At 42.5% G+C, this 18,014-nt stretch overlaps 1 protein-coding gene across 5 annotated transcripts in view; it reads left to right on the top strand.

The window, feature by feature from the left end:
* LCLAT1 (lysocardiolipin acyltransferase 1) overlaps nt 1–17,056 on the top strand; it is a 203,102-nt gene extending 186,046 nt beyond the window's left edge. For all 5 annotated transcript variants that reach the window (XM_050948602.1, XM_050948603.1, XM_050948606.1 and 2 more), the window contains one exon: nt 15,836–17,056. In XM_050948602.1, the coding sequence (XP_050804559.1) occupies nt 15,836–16,338 (503 nt within the window). In that variant the 3' untranslated portion in view covers nt 16,339–17,056. The remainder of the gene's footprint in view (nt 1–15,835) is intronic.
* The last annotated feature ends 958 nt before the right edge of the window (nt 17,057–18,014 follow it).

Raw genomic sequence — 18,014 nt, 5'->3', positions numbered from 1 at the left:
CCCATAATTGAACAGATACCAAAATTATGCTCTGTGTTTTCATAATTGTGGGTGCTGTTCTGCATTCTTCTCACTGCATACACTGCAATGATAGCAAGGCCACTGTGGCCAAGAATGGGAATTAGACAACATTGGTGAGGCATGAAATACAACAGATTAGCTCAGGGCATTGGTGGAGACAGTTAGTGTAAACATTTGAGGTGACTGTTAGCATCTTTTCACATCTACTTCTTTTTCAGCAGTTCACATGTTCGTTTGGTATTTTGATTCAGTATTAGTCATATTTTTAACATTGGACCTCTCTGCATCTGAAAGTGTTTTTTGTTGCTTCTTATGCAATGCCACTGTAGATATCCTCTAGCCAAGTGATACTCAGACTGAGGCTCCCGAGCAGCAAGTGGCTCCCTAATGTGTCTCCTGAGGCTCTTTGCAGTACCTGCTATCAAAACACTGTGTAATTTAATTATTAACCAATCTGGATGCTTTTACTATGTTGTTAACCAGTTGTTTAGGTAATGTTGATCACTAATTTGGCTCCTGAACCACTGAGCTCCGAGTATCACTGCTTTTAGCCCATCTATAATAATTTGCAGTGCCTAAACTTCCTGCTGATTCAGGATCGTTTCCCTTAGGGCTCCTGAAGGCTAGACTGACCATGGGTGATGCTTGGGACAGTCAGTGTAAGAGGGCACGGTTTGAAACAGTGTAAGGTCACTAGGTAGCTAAAGAGTACTCTCTAGTGGTTGACTTGGGGTAGTGAAAGAAGTTTAAAGCAAAGGATGAGGTGTTAAGAAGAGAGAGAGTTTGGCTGGAAATCTAGATAAAAGAAAAATCCAGAAAAAATAATCAAATCTGAAGTTCATATCTGGAGTCTTCTAGGGCATTAACTTAATCATACTAGAAGGTTATAAAATCTAATTCTACATAGGCTGGTTGTGTCACTTATTGTTGCAGTGCAGTATTCAGAGTGACATCCTTCTGTTGATGTGTTAAATTAAAGTTCCTTCTGTTTGTCTAATGGAAGTTTAAAAATTCCTTGGCCTTTTCTGAATAGGGTTGCCAGGTGTCTGGTTTTTGACCAGAACACCTGGTCGAAAAGGAATCCTGGCAGTGTTGACTGGGCCTTTAAAAGTGCCGTTGGCGGTGCAGCGGGGCTAAGGCAGGCTCCCTACCTGGCTCTGCCTGGCTCCCCAGACGTGGCGACATGTCCCTTGGCTCCTAGGCGGAGGCGCAGCCAATGGGAGCTGCAGGGGCAGTGCCTGCAGGCGGAGGCACCGCGCAGAGCCTCCTGGCTGCACCTCCACCTTGGAACAAAGAGACATTTTGCCGCTTCTGTGGAGCCACTCAAGGTAAGCGCTGCCCATAACCCGCACCCCAAACTCCCTCCCCGCCCCAACCCCCTGCCCCTGCCCTGAGCTCCCTCCTGCACCTGAACCCCCGTCCCAGTCCTGAGCCCCCTCCTGGACCCAGACTCCCTCCAGAGCCTGCACCCCAACCCCCTGCCCCAGCCCCCTCCTGCACTCCAACCCCCTCATCCCCCACCCCAGAGCCTGCATCCCCCAGAGCCCGCATCCCCAGACAGAGCCCTCACCCCTCTTCACCCGAATCCCCTACCACAACCTGGAGCCCCCTCCTGCACCCTGAATCCCTCATTTCTGGCCCCCTCCTGGATCCTGCATCCCCAGCGGGAGCCCTCGCCCCCTTCCACACCCCAACCCTCTGCCGCAGCCCAGTGAAAATGAGCAAGTGAGCAAGAGTTGGGGAGAGTGAGCGAAAGAGGGACGGGGGATGGAGTGAGCAGGGGCAAAGCCACAGGGAGGGTGCTGGGCAAGGGTGTTCAGTTTTGTGTGATTAAAAAGTTGGCAACCCTTTTTCTGAAAAGAATAGTTTGACTCTTGTGTCCTGGTCAATATTTGTTCCATTATTTTGCTGAAACAGTGTTTGCCGGGATCACTCTCTTATGAAGACCTGTACAATGCTGCTTTTTCCCTCTAATCCTCTGTGACCATACCCCCTCTAGTTTTGAATGACTTTGAAACAGACAAGGGACAAAATAGGTTAAAGGGTCTATCCCTGAAAAAAAACATGTTTCTGTACATTAGATACACTCAGGAAATTCTTAACCAGGATGTGACTGAATCTCAGAGCTATGAAAGGTAGCTGTATCTGAAGGGAGTGGTTTTGGAGGAACTAGTAGAAAATTAATTCAATTTCATTGGCTGCACAGGGAAATCAGAATGTAGTGTGTATATTTTAATTGAGAACAGTAAAAGCTATCTTTCACTGTGTAGTATAGTGTGATGATCTGTCTTTCATGCAGTGGAAAAAAGGTATTGTTAACACAGTGGAAATATTCTCTGATTTTAAACCATGGTAAATATGGCAGTTATATAATTTTTTCAAAAAAGAAAACTTAATCGGTGTTTGTGTATCCAGCATTTTGCAAAGCGAAGAACTGTGAGGTTTTACCATTAACAAACAGTGTGAAGTCAGACAGAAATGAAAGTGGAACTCTTAGTTCTAACAAATGCATAACAATACCATTTAATTACTTTCCAATGACTTTTACTGTGTGTTTTAGTTCCAAAGGCCATGGCTACACTTACAGTTCTGCAGCGCTGGTAGTTACAGCTGTGTTCGTACAGCTGTGTAGGGCCAGCGCTGCAGTGTGGCCACACTGACAGCTACCAGCGCTGCAGTGTGGCCACATTTGCAGCATTTGCAGCGCTGTTGGGAGTGGTGCATTGTGGGCAGCTATCCCAGCATTCAAGTGGCTGCAACGTGCTTTTCAAAAGAGGGGGGTGGGGTGAAATGTGACAGGGAGCGTGGGAGAGACAGAGAGATTGGATTTTTGGAGCTGACACTGTTCTCAGCTCCCTGCCTTGAAAGTTCTAAGGACTGGAAGACACACAGTGCCTACCTTCAATCATTTTAAAAGTTCTGACCCCTTCCCCCACCCCTCTCTCATTCACTAAATGCAAATTATGCACTCCTAAATAGCCGTCAGACCAGATAAGCATCTGCTCAACATGGACTTCCTCCTCCCCCTCTGCCGTATGAGCGTGCTGTTTCTCTCTTCAAGCAAACAGCTGTGAACATTCCAAAGTAATTCCCCTGCCTGCCTCCGCTCACTCAGCAAACAGGAGCTGTGTTTGTTTTTTAAATAAGCAGTTTGGCTGAACTCCGAGCTCCCCCTTTCTTCCGGTTTGTTGTGGACAGGAATTCTGGGATACCTCCTTATACCCCGGAGGTCAATAAAAGCGCTGGTGGGGTCCACACTTGCTGACCAGCGCTGGATTACCAGCGCTGGAATCGCCACACCCGAGGCTCGACCGGGTGTACAGCCAGCGCTGCAATCAGGGAGTTGCAGCGCTGGCCGTGCTTTGCAAGTGTGGCCACATCCTAAGTTGCAGCGCTGTAACCCCCTCACCAGCGCTGCAACTCTCTAGTGTAGCCATGGTACTATTAAAGTTTTGTGAGCTTACTTCAGGATGCACGATTACTGGTGTAAGGCAGAGGGAAACTGAATTCTAAATGGGTGATGGACTTGATCAGCCAACTACCTTTGAAATCAGTACCATAAAACAAGAGAGGAATAAAGTAATGCCTTGGACACTATTACTAGAAATTCACAAAATTAAAGAATAAGCCTGAGTTGTTTATACAGGTCAGGATCTTTGTTATTAAATAGGTATAGCCATCCTCTATCACTCTTTAAGAACAGTTTGTTTGGTTGGGTTTTTTTTGTTTTTGTTTGTTTGTTTTTACAGTACTTGCATTTTAAGAAAATACCTGGACTTCCCAGTTTAACTTTGTATTCAACTTTTTTATTTTGCATATTCTTCTACAAATATTTCTGTTTGGGTGCAGGAGTAAATCTTTGTAAGAACTTTATTGCAGTAAAGTGAATGAATCACACTTATGCTTAAAATAAAAATACTCTTATATGATTTCATGGGGTGTTTGCCAGGCAATTTATATTAAAACTTAGGAGAGTTGGGCAGATGCATGCCAGTACTTCAGTATCTGACTAGTCCTTAGGTAAAACATCACCTTCTGTATTAATAAAGAACTTTCCACAATTAGTTTGTGTGGTAATAATAGGGACATACTGTGTTGTTAGAGATGACAATGTAACAGGGCTATGAAAGCTTTTATCTTACAAAACCTTATCGCATATAGGTATGTAAAATAGACGTGCAGCAGGGGAGGCTGGGAAAGAGCAAGTACACAGCGTGGGGGAGAATAAACCAGGTGTTTTCATTATCTGGGGTTGACAAATATAGCTTACAAGTGATGGAGTAAAGACCAATGAGTTAGTTATGCCGGGTCATCCTCAGTGACTGAAAATAATGTGTTCCTTTTATCCTCCCCCCCCCACACACACACACTTTCCCCATGTGTTTTATTTATGCCTCAATCAGCTCTGGCTTTGTAATTCATACAGTAGCACTTCAGAGACAGGGAGGGAGGAGAGAGCATTGCTCTGAAGACTAAAGTGCAGCTGCCGGGTTGGCATTCTCATAAATGCAACTACTGTGTCAACAGCAGAGCAGTCAGCTTGCCACTCTCCACTGAACTCTTTCTTCCCACTTGCTCTTAAGTGTCTCTTTTTAACACCGTGCGAGGTACATTTCTAAAGGCAGCTTGGATTTTTAAAGCTGACAATTGTCAGTGCATGGTCTTGTGGGCAAATTGACCGTGGTATGGGCTACAGTCTGGTCAGAAGACCCAGGTTCTAGGAGAAAAAAAAAGTAGTAGGAATATTTCTAAGACATAAATAGAACAGGAGAGACGATGCTCAGCAAATTGAACTGAATGCTGTAACCCAGTGTTCTTGTTTGTTCTGTAAATGGTAGGTGAAAGCAGCTTCAGTTGGACAAGCAATCTCTGCGGTTATTACAAGCTAAATCTTCCAGGATTCTGGATAGTGCTTTGGTATCTATTCTTGTACAGTTTGACCCATTCTCAGAGTAAGCAAGTTTAGTATCAGTTTAACATTTGATATATCTTCTAGCTTGCACTAGAGGGTGATATACTTAACGATCCACACTTAGCTTTCTAGTTTCTTCTTTTTCCTACTGTCCTATGCTCCTTTAGTGGAACTGTATTATACTGTGTTCCTATTCTTGGTTTTGGGAGTGGGAGAGTTGGGTGACAGGAAGAGAAAGCTGCCAGACATCACTAACAAGAACGCTATCACTCACATCAAGATAGAAAGTAGCAATGACTGTTGAGGTCTAAACATTTTATTTGTAATCATTCTTAGGTCTGGTCTACACTACAAAGTTAAGTTGACGTAAGCCGCCTTGCATCAACCTAGTCATGCATTTGTCTACACTTAAATTTGTCTTCCACTAATGTATGTGCCCCATTACAGCAACCCAGTAACATCTCCTCCCCAAATGGTGATGGGCCATGGTCGATGTATTGAGGTCAACATGATGTGAGTGTAGATGCTGCTTTACCTGTGTCGACCCTAACAGTCCTCCACCACACATGCCACAGTGCCTGAAACTGACTGCTCTGATCACAGTTGTGAACTCCACTGCCCAGGGGTTATGGAGGCCGGAAGCCAGCTGGCCTCCCTTTAACCCCCCCCCCCCATACTGTTTGCTTGTGCCAAGCTTGTCAAGTGGCCCAGACTGCTCTTTATCAATGCAAATGTAAATGGGAAATCAACACTGAATGGGTGTGTTTCTAGTAGGATCCTACAGAGATCGATTCTTGGCCCTATGCTATTTAACACTTATCAGTGACCTGGAAGAAAACATAAAAGCATCACTGACAATGTTTACAGATGAGATAAAAATTTGAGGAGGGGTAAATAATGAAGAGGACAGATCAGCGATCTGGATTGCTTCGTAAGATGGGTACAAGCAAACAATATGCATTTTCATGCAGCTAAATGTAAATGTATGCGTCTAGGAATAAAGAGTGCAGGCCATACTTACAGGATGGGGACGCTATCCTGGAGAGCAGTGACCCTGAAAAAGATTTGGGGGTCATGGTGGATAATTAGCTGAATATGAACTCCCTGTTTGATTCAGTGGCTAAAAGGGTTAATGCAATCCTGTGATGCATAAACGGGAGTCTCAAGTAGGAACATAAAGGTTATTTTACCTCTGTATTTGGCACTGGTGCAACCACTGCTGGAATCCCATGTCTAGTTCTGGTGACTATAGTTCAAGAAGTATGTTAATAAATTGTAGAGGGTTCAGAGAAGAGCCATCAGAAAGATTAAAGGGCTGGAAAACATGCCTTATAGCGATAGACTCAAGGAGCTCAAGCTATCTAGCTTAACAAAGAGAAGGCTATGGGGTGACTGGATTACAGTCTGTAAGTACCTACATGGGGATCAAATATTTAATAATGGGCTGTTCAGTGTAACAGAGAAAGGTATGACATGATTCAATGGCTGGAAGTTGAAGCTAGACAAATTCAGAATGGAAATAAGGCATAAAGTTTTACAAGTGAGAGTAATTAACCCTTGGAACAACTTACCAACAGTTGTGGTGGATTCTTCATCACTGACCATTTTTAAATCAAGATGGGATGTTTTTCTAAAAGCTCTGCTCTAGGAATTATTTTGGAGAAGTTCTGTGGCCTGTGTTATAGAAGAGATCCGACTCAATCACAGTGGTCCCTTCTGGTCTTGCAATCTATGCAAATCTACTAAATGAGGGGTTTTACAATGGACTTCAAAATCAGAGTATAATTTCCCCCTTTTTTTTTTTTTGTTTGGCTGACTTTAAACTGAGGTAGTTCTGATTTACATATTGCTAAATCTGGTGTTAGATTGAAAGCCTGCATGCTGTTATATTTGTTTAACATAGGATGCAGGCACAAGTGTATGCTGATAGCCAAGGAGAATTTGGGATATAGCATGTATCTTTTGTTCATTGACCATCTAGTATGGAGACACACAATTGCAGTTCATAATAGTCACATCTGTAAGTGTACAATTAGTCTTCTTCACCAGTAGTGAAAATAGTCAAAACTTTCCATGCTGCAAGAGAACAAGCCTCATTTCTTCAAACTCCTTCCTGTCAGTAGGTGGGAATATCTTCAGAGCCATCATGTTGCTGCAGATGTGAAAAATTGAAAAGGTTCACTTGATCGCTCTAGAGTCTGGGCTGGTGCAGAGACTTCCTGTGCTCTGTTAATCAAGGCTAGCATTAGCGTTGTGCCTTTCTTGTTTGCTTATTTGACTGCTAAGTTTCTACAGAAACGAATCCCAATAACTATTGAATTGTAAGTGTTTGAGATGAACACAGACTGCCATGGCTGTTTTAAAGAGGGATGCTTGACGTTATAAATCCTCCCAAGGATTATACTACCCATCGGTGGTTGTAAATCCTTGAAGTTGCTCACCCTCAGATTCTGTGTTTATAAAGAAAAATAACCTAAACTCTTTCAGCAGCCAAGGCGGTAACGTTTTCCAGTAAGCAGGTTTTGATAGCTTTTGTTTTAATACCCAACACTGTGTGTGGTTCAAAGTTAAGACATAAGAATCTTAAATCAGATAATGTCAGATAGCAAGTAGTCTCACTCTGCTAGTTATCATCTATGTTTTGATTATGTAACTGATCAATTTGTTCAGAGGAATGCCTCAAAATGCATGGACCAGCTCCACTTTTTAAATCTAACAGGCATATGTATTTATTTTTTATTGTGGTAGTGCCTAAAGAAGCCTGGGCACAGGGACCCATTGCATTAATGTAGCAAAAAAAAAAAAAATCCCATTCCCCGCAAAAATAAAACCTCAGACACGTTGACTTCACCATGTGAGCTGTACAGTGCAGAGCCCTGCAGCCTTACAAATTGGAATCAATGTGACCACGTATCAAGTACCATTTTGTGATGTAACGAAAGATTGGGATAAGATCTGAAGTATCACGATCAGCTCTGACCTGGGGCTAATGATTAAGGCTACATTTTAGTCACAGATATTTTTAGTAAAAGTCATGGACAGTAAACAAAAATTCATGGTCCTTCACCTGTCCATGACTTGTACTATATAGCTTTGACTAAACCTCGGGTGCTCTGAGCCAGGGGCAGCCTGGGAGTGCCATAGGTGCGCTGGGGGAGGCTGTGATGGCATGCAGCCCAGGACCCCTGCTGCTGCTGGGGGAGGGGCAGGCTCCAACATGCAGCCAAGGACTCCCACTGCTGCTAAGGGGCTGGAGCAGGGCAGGGGCATGGCAGGGACCAGTGCAGCTGGCCCAGAGGCTGCCCAAGTTACTTAGGCGTCCCCCGAGCCAGCCGCACTGGCTATTACAGAAGTCATGGAGGTCCCGGGAAGTCATGGAATCTGTGACCTCTGTGACAGACTCACAGCCATAGTAATGGTATATGTGACTGAAACTGAACACAGTGTCAGTGACAGGTCGTGTAGTTTCAAATAGCCGCTGAGTTCCTCACCTGGGTTGAAGATGGAATAGTCACCAATGTGATTGTTTACACTAGAAATAGGAGTCTGCACAGCGTTTGGACTCAGATTTTAAACCTCTAACATTTTGAGTAGTTCCATTCCAGTGTTTAGACTTGGGTCCACCTCTAACTGATGGGCTCATTGAAGGACACTTTGGGAAGAGAACATCTATTCAGAATGCCCTCTAAAAACATGCTTATATAGCCAACCTTTTACTTTGCAATGACTAGCTCAGTGTTGTTCACTTACAAGTATCTGCAGAAAATGCCCTTCGTGGTAACCTGAGTCACATCTGAAGAACTCCTGTCGGTGCTCCAGCTCTCAGTTGAACCTCATACCGCACATAACAGGTCCATGGAATCATTCGCCAATATGTCTGCATGGTTTCTGGATTGTGTTATCTTGAGGGTTCCTCCCTAAGAGCTGAATGTTGCTTTAAGCAGTTCACAATACTTATACTGGCTCTGTGTTGTTCTCTGGATGAGAAGTTCACAATATTTAAAATCCTGACTCGCTTTCCATGCTTAAAAAACCTCCCTGGAAGTCGGGCTGACATTATTTAACATACAGATTTAAATGTAATATCATTCTAGCTGAGAAGTTTGTTTTGAGTCTAGTAAGAGGCCCTTGGTTATATGGATTGAGAAGAGATAGAGTTGAATAGGGCATCTGGGATAATTTTTTCTCTCTCATAAAAACACTTTTTTTTTTTTTTTTAAATAGAGCAAGCAGAGTTTTACTGCTCATGCTATAACTTTGGCCATGAGCCCAGTCGGAATTAATTGTGCCACCTTTACCAACTTATGACTATAAAGCCTAAAGCTACTGGCTTTGCACTGCAATTATTTTAAGGGAAATGCCACACGCTGGTCAATCCTGGCATATGAACAACTTTAAGTGGAGCACCAATACATCTCAAAGGAATATTTATAGAAAGAAAAGGAGAACTAAGCTTTCAGGATATTTTGCAGCTTAGTAACTGTTAAGTAGCTGGAGACTAAGATACATATTACTCAACTGTTTTGGCTTTATTAGCTGTGTAGGAATGATGGCGAACAAACTTTCATAATCAGTTAACATCTCTGTGCTGCAGTTTCTATCCCAGTGCACTGAGAACAGCATCAGTCACTGGTAATAAAGAGTCTCATTCCCATTATTGTCCTAGAGCGGTATTTCTCAAACTGAGGGTCCCGGCCCAAATGCAGGTCACAAGGCTATTGTAGGGGAGTTGCAGTATTGCTGCCCTTACTTCTGCGCTGCTTTCAGAGCTGGGTGGACGGAGAGTGGTGGCTGCTGGCCAGGCACCCAGCTCTGAAGGCAGCACTGCCACCAGCAGCTGCACGGAAGTAAGGATGGCATGGCATGGGGGGCAGGGGTCATCACAGCCTGAAATATTTTCAAAGGGAGGCCCAGCAAAAAAAAGTTTGAGAATCCTTGTCTTAGAGGACTCTAAAAGCTGCTAAAATTGATGAGTGTGTCCCGATCAGCTGAAATACCTGTCCATCAACTTTTACTCTCACTTTCTTGGTTATCTTAATTTAGAGAGTTATTAAAATTAGGTTTCAAATGTGAAACACTTATTTGGTTCCCTCTGGTACCCTCCCTCTCCCCCCCCCCATAATAATAATCATAGCCACATAAAAGTAAAGAAGGATCTTCAGAAGTTAATAAATGCCAGTTTTCTCAGCCTGCCTCATTAGGCACAGACAACTAGTCTGAGCTACAAACAAGTACTCATGCCTTATTCAATTATTGTCTCATTGGAAACAGTCTGAGTGGTAATTAGAGCAACATGACTCTTAAGCCGCATTATGGCTTGCACTTGAAATGTGCGAAAGCAGGTGCCTTAAGAAGAGATTTAAATTCAGTGGGAGAAAATACTACCTGCTGCCTGACTAACCTAGTTACGTGCTCCACAGTAACAGTAAGCTGCAGTTCGATGCAGTCCCATCAATGACATTCTGCTCATGCCCCACTTACAAGGCCACTCTGCAATCCTCCCCTACTAACAGAAATGTGGGCCATTCTCTAGAGTGATACGGAAAGATATTGGATGTAACATGCATGAAGTGAAACAAAGCCCAGTAATCTAAAACTTCTCCATGTTTCCTTTCCTGTATTCAGCCCTACTACCGCTCTCCGCCTGGGCTGTCCTGCCGGCTTGAAAAATTAATTCTGATGAGCTAGAGCTTAGTTCTCTCCTTTGTACATAGTCTCCTCTCCCCTTTCTGGTTGCTCCCATTGGTCATTCCTATTTGCCCACTGTAGTCCCTTCTTAGCTGCTTCTAGCATACAACTTGTCCCCATCGTATCTTGAGCCTTGTCCATTTCTGGTTGCCCTGCAGTTCTCCTGTACCCTACTCTGTCTACTGTCACCTTCCTTCTTTTGTTGGCTCTCAAGTAATTTCCATTCATTCTGAGCCATATGCTGTTAGTAAGTTTCCACCCTGTGGGTAGGAAGAGCCTGCATTGGCGGGGAAGACAGAGGCCACAATAAGGAAATGGTTGCAGTGAAAGTGTGCTGAGTTGGGTGCCCTGCTCAAAAATTAGCTACCCCAGATGCCGCCATTAAAGGAGCTTCACCCCCTCCGAAGGATGTTTCTAGTTTCTGGGATTTACTTTATCTGTTGCAGTAAAATTTGAAAGCAGGTTCATTCCGATAGCACTTGGCTGTGATAGTGTTGCCCTTTCCATGTTAATAGTTGTCACTGATGAATCAGTGGAAAACATTCAGAACCTTTTTGTTAAAGTGTGCAATGTAGATCCAGCAGCTTACTGCAAATAATAATAGAAGGCACGCTCCTTTCAATAGCTATTAAATAATTGGCTGGAAATTGTCATCGCCACATGCTTGCCCTGCCAGAGAATTAAAACCTCTGAGATAAGGGACACATTTAGAAGGCTCTAATCCTTCTGCATATTAAATCATATATGTCTGTATTTCCTATATCAGATATGTTTCTATGCTTTTTGGTATGCTGAGCCTGTCTTTGAAGTGCCCGAGTCATTTCTTCTGAAGTAGTTCTGATGTGCTTATCACCACGATATGTTGGGAAAACAGTGGTCTAATAGTCTAAACTATGGCTGGGAGTCAGGAGACCTGGGTTCTGACCTGAGTCATTGGGTAAGTCTTTCAGCCATTCTTTGCCCCAGTTTCCCCTCTGCATCATAGGTAAACATTACTGATCCCATCTGTATATAATGCTTTGAGATCTGCACTATATAATTAATGTGCAGAACCAAAAGCATGCTAGGCACTTTGAAGTATAGATAAGACCTGGTCTCTGCTCTGAAGGTTTCTGTCTAATGTCAGACATGATGCAACAAAGCAGTGGGGAATTTAACAAACTGGTAGTGAAGAGTTTTATAAGAAGAACAGAATGGGCATCAGTAATATTACATGAATATTCAGCAAAGGCTAGTACACAGCGTGATACAATAAATAAAACTAGATGTCACAATGTGTGTGGAGTAATATCTATTATTTGTGTAGTATCTTGATTGTTAAAAACATCTGCATCATGTCATCTAGAAAGGGTGATAACGGCAAACTGATTGCTCAGCAGACACATGGTGGAAGTGATGGGGGGGCTGGAGAGCTGTTGTGTCTTCAGTTAGAGTGGTATCTCTTCCTTGGTATAGCACAGGGGTTGGCAGCCTGCGGCACGCGTGCCAAAGGCGGAACACAAGCTGATTTTTAGTGGCACTCTGCTGCCAGCCGGGGTCCCGGCCACCAGCCCCGCTCAGCCCGCTGCCAGTCTGGGGTTCCAGCTGCCGGCCCTTGTAGATGTAAAATGTATGTCTGGCATGCAAAACCTTAAATCACAGTAAAGAAATGAAGACTTGGCACACCACTTCTAAAGGTTGCCAACCCCTGGTCTAGTATTTGCCTGTTAAGGGTTTTGCTGGGTCCATTCCTAAGTTGGATTCGCATTGAGCTGTAGTGTTCATGCACTCTTGCCTTAAGGCCTTTCCGCTGATGCAGATCTGGTCATAGTTTTTGCACCCACAAACAACCCTTCATCCTTTTAGTTTCTAACTCAACCTTTTCTGCTCTGAGACAACCAACAAAACAAAAGCAGCGACACCCGATAAATTACAGTGCTGGCAGAACTTAACTTTAATGTCACGTCCAGTGAACTGGGCACCTATTTTTAGATCAGTTCTAGACTAGCCAAGTTTGATTTATCACATCTAAAAAGAATGTTGTCTGGTATGAAGCAGCAGGGTGAGAGGATATATGGAATAGTGCATTGTTCTCAAAATTAGAATTAATGCACAGGTACAGCAGTAAAAATCATCTTAATAACATTTGTCCAAGCAAGCGGATTGATTTGATTAGACATAGTGATAGAAGGGCTGGGAGTCCTTTTGTCAATGTCCCCCTTTAATTGCTAATCCACAATTGCTTTTAAAAGTGCATTCAAATACTTAGCTATACCCAGTGTAACCAAAGCTTTGTTTATCTCCCAGGTTTGTACTTTGTTGTTGGGTCATGGCCGGCCCACAACATTTTGGCACCTGAGGCAGGGAGCTCAAATGACACCCCCATGCCCTCTCGCTTGGGCCAAAACTTTTAAAGATCTCAGTTCTGCCCTTTTCCTGTTCTTCTCCTCTCATGTTACTGCTCTGCTACCTGCCTCAATAAAAGGAGAACTAACAACTTAATATGCCTTGTTCAAAAATTTTAAGTAACATTTAACTTTCAAATGCCTGAACAGCAAATGTAACTTTTCTTGTCTGCATAGTAAACACTGGCGTTTTTATCTGTTTGAATAATCAAAGTGGTGCTTTCCGTGCCTTCTTGACTGCAAAGATTTGAACTGCTTCTTGAAGGTCCACAGTCTGAGCCAGCTCATGCTCTATTGACATGGTTGCAAGGCCGACCAGCCTCTCCTGTGTCAGTGTGGAGCGTAGATGTGTTTTTATTAACTTCAGCTTGGAGAAGCTGCGTTCTCCACTGGCAACAGTTACAGGAAGTGTTAGAAGTATGCGCAGAGCAACAAAAGCATTTGGAAAGAAGGTGGTTATCTTATTTGTGCACATATATTCCAGAACAGCTTTTGGAGTTGATCCTGCTGAAATGTATCTTGAAAGGGCTTTCAATTCATCACCTAAATCACTCGCATCAATATCACGCATTTCATCATGCGTCAATACCGTCTCTAGTGCCCTGCATTGCTGGTGTAGGTCTTCTTCAGGTATAGTGAGGAGTTTTGGAATATCATACAACATCCTAAATATACTGCTGTTTTCCTTGAGCTGCATGAAACGTTCTTCAACTGACTGTATTGCACAATCTAGCACCTGGTTAAAGAATTCAACTTTGAATTGTTGTTTGGGGTCCCTTATGGAATTATCCCGTGCCTCGTAATCAAAATGTCTTCTTCTTCGATGACTCTTGTATTCTTGAATGGGTGGGAAAATAGCTTCAGTGTGAAGTTCCTCTGCCAAATTCTGTGAACTCTTTAGAACGTTTTGAAATCCCTCATCTGACAAGTAAGACTGTAGGTATGACTTTGCTTTGTCCAGTTGTTCCATTGCTCCAGATATATCAAGGTCAGCACCTTGGAGTCTCTTGTTTACAACATTTATTTCAAACAATATGTCATGCTACAACACTAAGCCACACAGAAATTTGAAGTTATGTATGTTTCTGGTGATTCCATTTCCCTCTGCCACTGTTCTCCCACGAACAGTTCCTGTCATAACATTATCCTCCATAATGGCAACTATGGCATCATCTATTTTCCTAATTTGGTGTTTGATAGGCTTTATCGCCTCCACTCAACTTTTCCATTGTGTGGCGCTCAGTGATTTCTGTGTCAGAGGATGTTCTCAAATGTTGCTTCAAAATTTGCCACTGATAAGTTGATGCAGAAAAAATATGTAGATACTTTGAATTACATTAAAAAATTCAGCAGCCTCACTAGAAGCTGATGCTGCATCACTGACCACCAAGTTCGATGAATGAGAACTGCATGGGACAAAAAAAGCTCAAGCTCTCGAATCCATATCTGCACTCCTCTGTTCTTTCCTCTCATGTTGGCACCATTATCGTAGCCCTGATCTCTCATGTCATCTATCGCAATTCCCATATTTTCCAGCTTTTTAAGAAGCACATTTGTCATACTAGCTGCTATAGTATCATCAATGTCAATAAATGCTAGAAAATGCGGTCTGACAGTCACCATTGCAGGGACATTTTCACTAGGTTCTGTTGTTTTTACAAAACGCACCATTAAAGTCATTTATTCCGTACAGCTGATGTCAGGTGTGCAGTCCAAAATAACAGAGTAATAGCTTGCTGACACCAGATCTGCCACAATTTTCTGTTTTGACTTTTGTTGCCAGTAACTGTATGATCTTATTTTGAATTGTTTTGCCAAGGTAGTGGTGTGTGTACATTTATTGGGTGGTGACTGTTCTTAGATGCTTCTGGCGTACAGCATCAAACTTAGCCATCAGCTCCACAATTTTAAGTTTCCATTGTTTGGCACCAGCAGCAGACACAATTTTCTACACTCTGGGTCCTAGTGGCGCCCTCCCCCCCCCACAGTCTGGCACCTGAGGCAGCCTCACTTCGCCTCATGGTAAGGCCAGCCTGTGTTGGTTTCTTGAGATGGAATGCCATGAAGAGTCCTCAGTCTCTGGCAAAGACCATTTCTAGCTGGTACTCAGAGCACTGACTATTTACATGTAAAGGGGCTGTGTTAATTGCAGTACAGTCCCTGCAAAGCTGTCCCTCATCCTCTAAAGTGCACTAAAGGGATTCCCGATTTAATGAACTTCTGATCATTTTTCTGCTGTATATTTGTATGTGCTCCCCTCTCCCCAAGACTGGCAATAAATTAGGATTGTACTTGTACTTCTCTGAGTCAAACTTTAAACTGGATTCTTTTGCAACCATTATAGTTATTGTACAATGTGTTACAGTTGTTAGGTCAAAGATAATTTCAGTTTGCAATGTAGTGATGAATGTTCTTCAAAAGTACGTGACCACAGAAAAACACACTGAATCAAACCCTATTTTGACTTGAAAAAGATCAGACATGTGTATCCTAATCTCTCATTGAAATAAGACTTTATCCTTTTACCTATTCTGTTTTAAAATCATGGATTAGTATTTCTTCTAGTGAATGTTATTTTGTCCCTATAGGTTTTTGCTGTAATCCAGAGACAGAAAACATAGAACAGTGATTAGGAAATACTGACCTGGTAGCCTTAAAATATTATATTTATATAAGTAGAATACTCTGTACTTGCTAATGAATCTTTGTGAATTCTACTATGATTTTGAGTTATCAGTTGTACTCTGAAGTTCTAATCAGTGGTAATTGTCATAGAAACTGTCCATTGCAGTGTCTATATTTATCTTGTTCTCAAAAATGTTTCTTGTAGGTAATAACCTTGATGCTATCCATGACATAACTGTGGCATACCCTCAAAACATTCCGCAAACAGAGAAGCACCTTCTGAATGGAAACTTCCCAAAGGAGATACATTTTCATGTCCATAGGTATCCAGTACAGACTCTGCCAACTTCCAGGGAAGAGCTGCAGCTCTGGTGCCAGAAGCGTTGGGAAGAGAAAGAAGAGAGACTCCAGTTGTTCTACGAAGGTGAAAAGTACTTTGATGTAACAGGGCGAAGCATAATTCCACCTTGTAAATCTGAGCTCAGGGTCCTAGTGGTTAAATGCATCTCACTTCTGTACTGGACGTTGTTCACACTAGCTATGTTTGTGTTGCTGTATTTGTACAGCTTTGTGCGATGGTATTGTGTGACCGCGGTTGTCATTTTTGTTGTGCAACAAAAAATATTTGGTGGGCTGGAAATAATTGAAGTTGCACGTCATCGATATTTTAATGAACGACAGAATGGATATGGCAAGAAAACAGAATAACAAGTGTAGTGCTGTTATGGGAGAGGGAGGTAAAGGGTGTTTTTGAGACCTACCACAGACTTTGTAAACAGGGAAGCGTTTTTGCATGAGAATTGTCTTTTTTTTTTTTTTTACTACCGCCATTATTTGTTAAAGACATTTTGCACTTATTCTGTGAAAAAGACATTCTAGTTACTGCTATGTGTGAAAATGATAGTTTTTATCTTTGAATGTAATTTCTATATTGCTCTGGCAAGCAGCTAGCAACTGCAGCATATTGTAGCTATGAAACAACTTGCTGGATTATTTAACAATCATTAGGATGTTAATAAATGTGAGATACACTGAACTTTTTAAAACTGCAGATCCAAACTGGTTAGCGAAGGGAGACAGATCTGTGATTCCCGTACAATCATGTTGGCCTAAACTAAGCACCAGACTTGTTCGTTTAGCGACTAACGCACGTGCGCACGTGCAGTCCTAATATGTTCACATTTATTTTAAACCCTTTTCTCCCACACTTCCCCAAACATGACTGAGCATGCTGCTACCCAACCTAGCTGAAGAAGTGAGAAACTAGATGGAGATTCTAACTTGAGTGTTTCATGTTGTGGTGCAGATAGGGCCATCCACTCTGCCCCACTCTGACTCTAAATTGATTTTTTGCAAGACCTACATTTCTAGGTTTTGCTCCCTCAATGTGCTGTACGGCTGTCACCTATGTAATAGCCCTTACCTGTGTGAAGTACTTAGAGCTGGTCCTTCTGCTGAAGCAAAACCAGCTGGGGGCATGTTGTATTTGCTAAACAGCTGGCAGATGTTAACAGTTTCTCCTTATAGAAGAAACTTGTCTGAAAACAATACATCTTTTTTTGGAGAAGGTGAAAGGTGTTTTATTTGAAGCTGCTACTCTGGCTTTTAAAATGTTTCCCTAGTCGTTTTAATCTTTAATGTTTACAGTGGGAAGACTGCTTTTTTCTGTATGCACATCAGTGTGACCCTCTAAAATTCAGCCAGGGCCACAGCTGGTTATCTATAGTTATACGGCAAGAGAAGTGTCTCAGCCTATCACAGCACAGAACAATCAAGCTACACTATTTCTCTTCCCAAACACAATATTCTTCTTGACTACCCACTCCCGTCATTCCTCTTCTACTCAGGCCACTCCTCTACACAGTCTTTCACTGGTTAGACTCTCCCATTAAAAATTTATCCAAGACCCTCTCCTTTTATGTGGCATTGGTGGAAAGTCAGAGAAATCAAAGGTTTTAGGCCTTTCAAACCCTTACAAGGTAGTGGATGCTGGATTTTTCTGATGGGGCTGGTTCCTTGTCACATAATAGGAACAACATTCATGGCAACAAAGTATATGGAATAAACAATTCCAGCACTTAAATTCCTCCACTTGGCTTTGGCGGTCAACCACAAAACAGTGCTTTGTATATGCCAGTACCACAGAATACCCCTTACTTATTAAACACTTTCTACTTGCTGCACAAAAGACGTCTGAAAAGCTTGTGCTATATCAAGGTAGTCTGGCTCACTATGCAGAGTTCTGTTACTTTGAAATTTAGACATGTGCAATGCAGAGTTTGTCATGTACAGAACTGAACCACTCAAATATTGGTTCATCATTGCAGACAAAACATTTTTCTTTTAAATCTCAATACTAGGCATGTTCTTCAGTGCGTTTGAAA

This window comes from Gopherus flavomarginatus, chromosome 4 (genome assembly GCF_025201925.1).
Source record: "Gopherus flavomarginatus isolate rGopFla2 chromosome 4, rGopFla2.mat.asm, whole genome shotgun sequence".
NCBI classification, from domain to species: Eukaryota; Metazoa; Chordata; order Testudines; family Testudinidae; genus Gopherus; species Gopherus flavomarginatus.
Note: the sequence above shows the minus strand (reverse complement) of the source record. Positions and strands in the feature narration are given on the sequence as shown.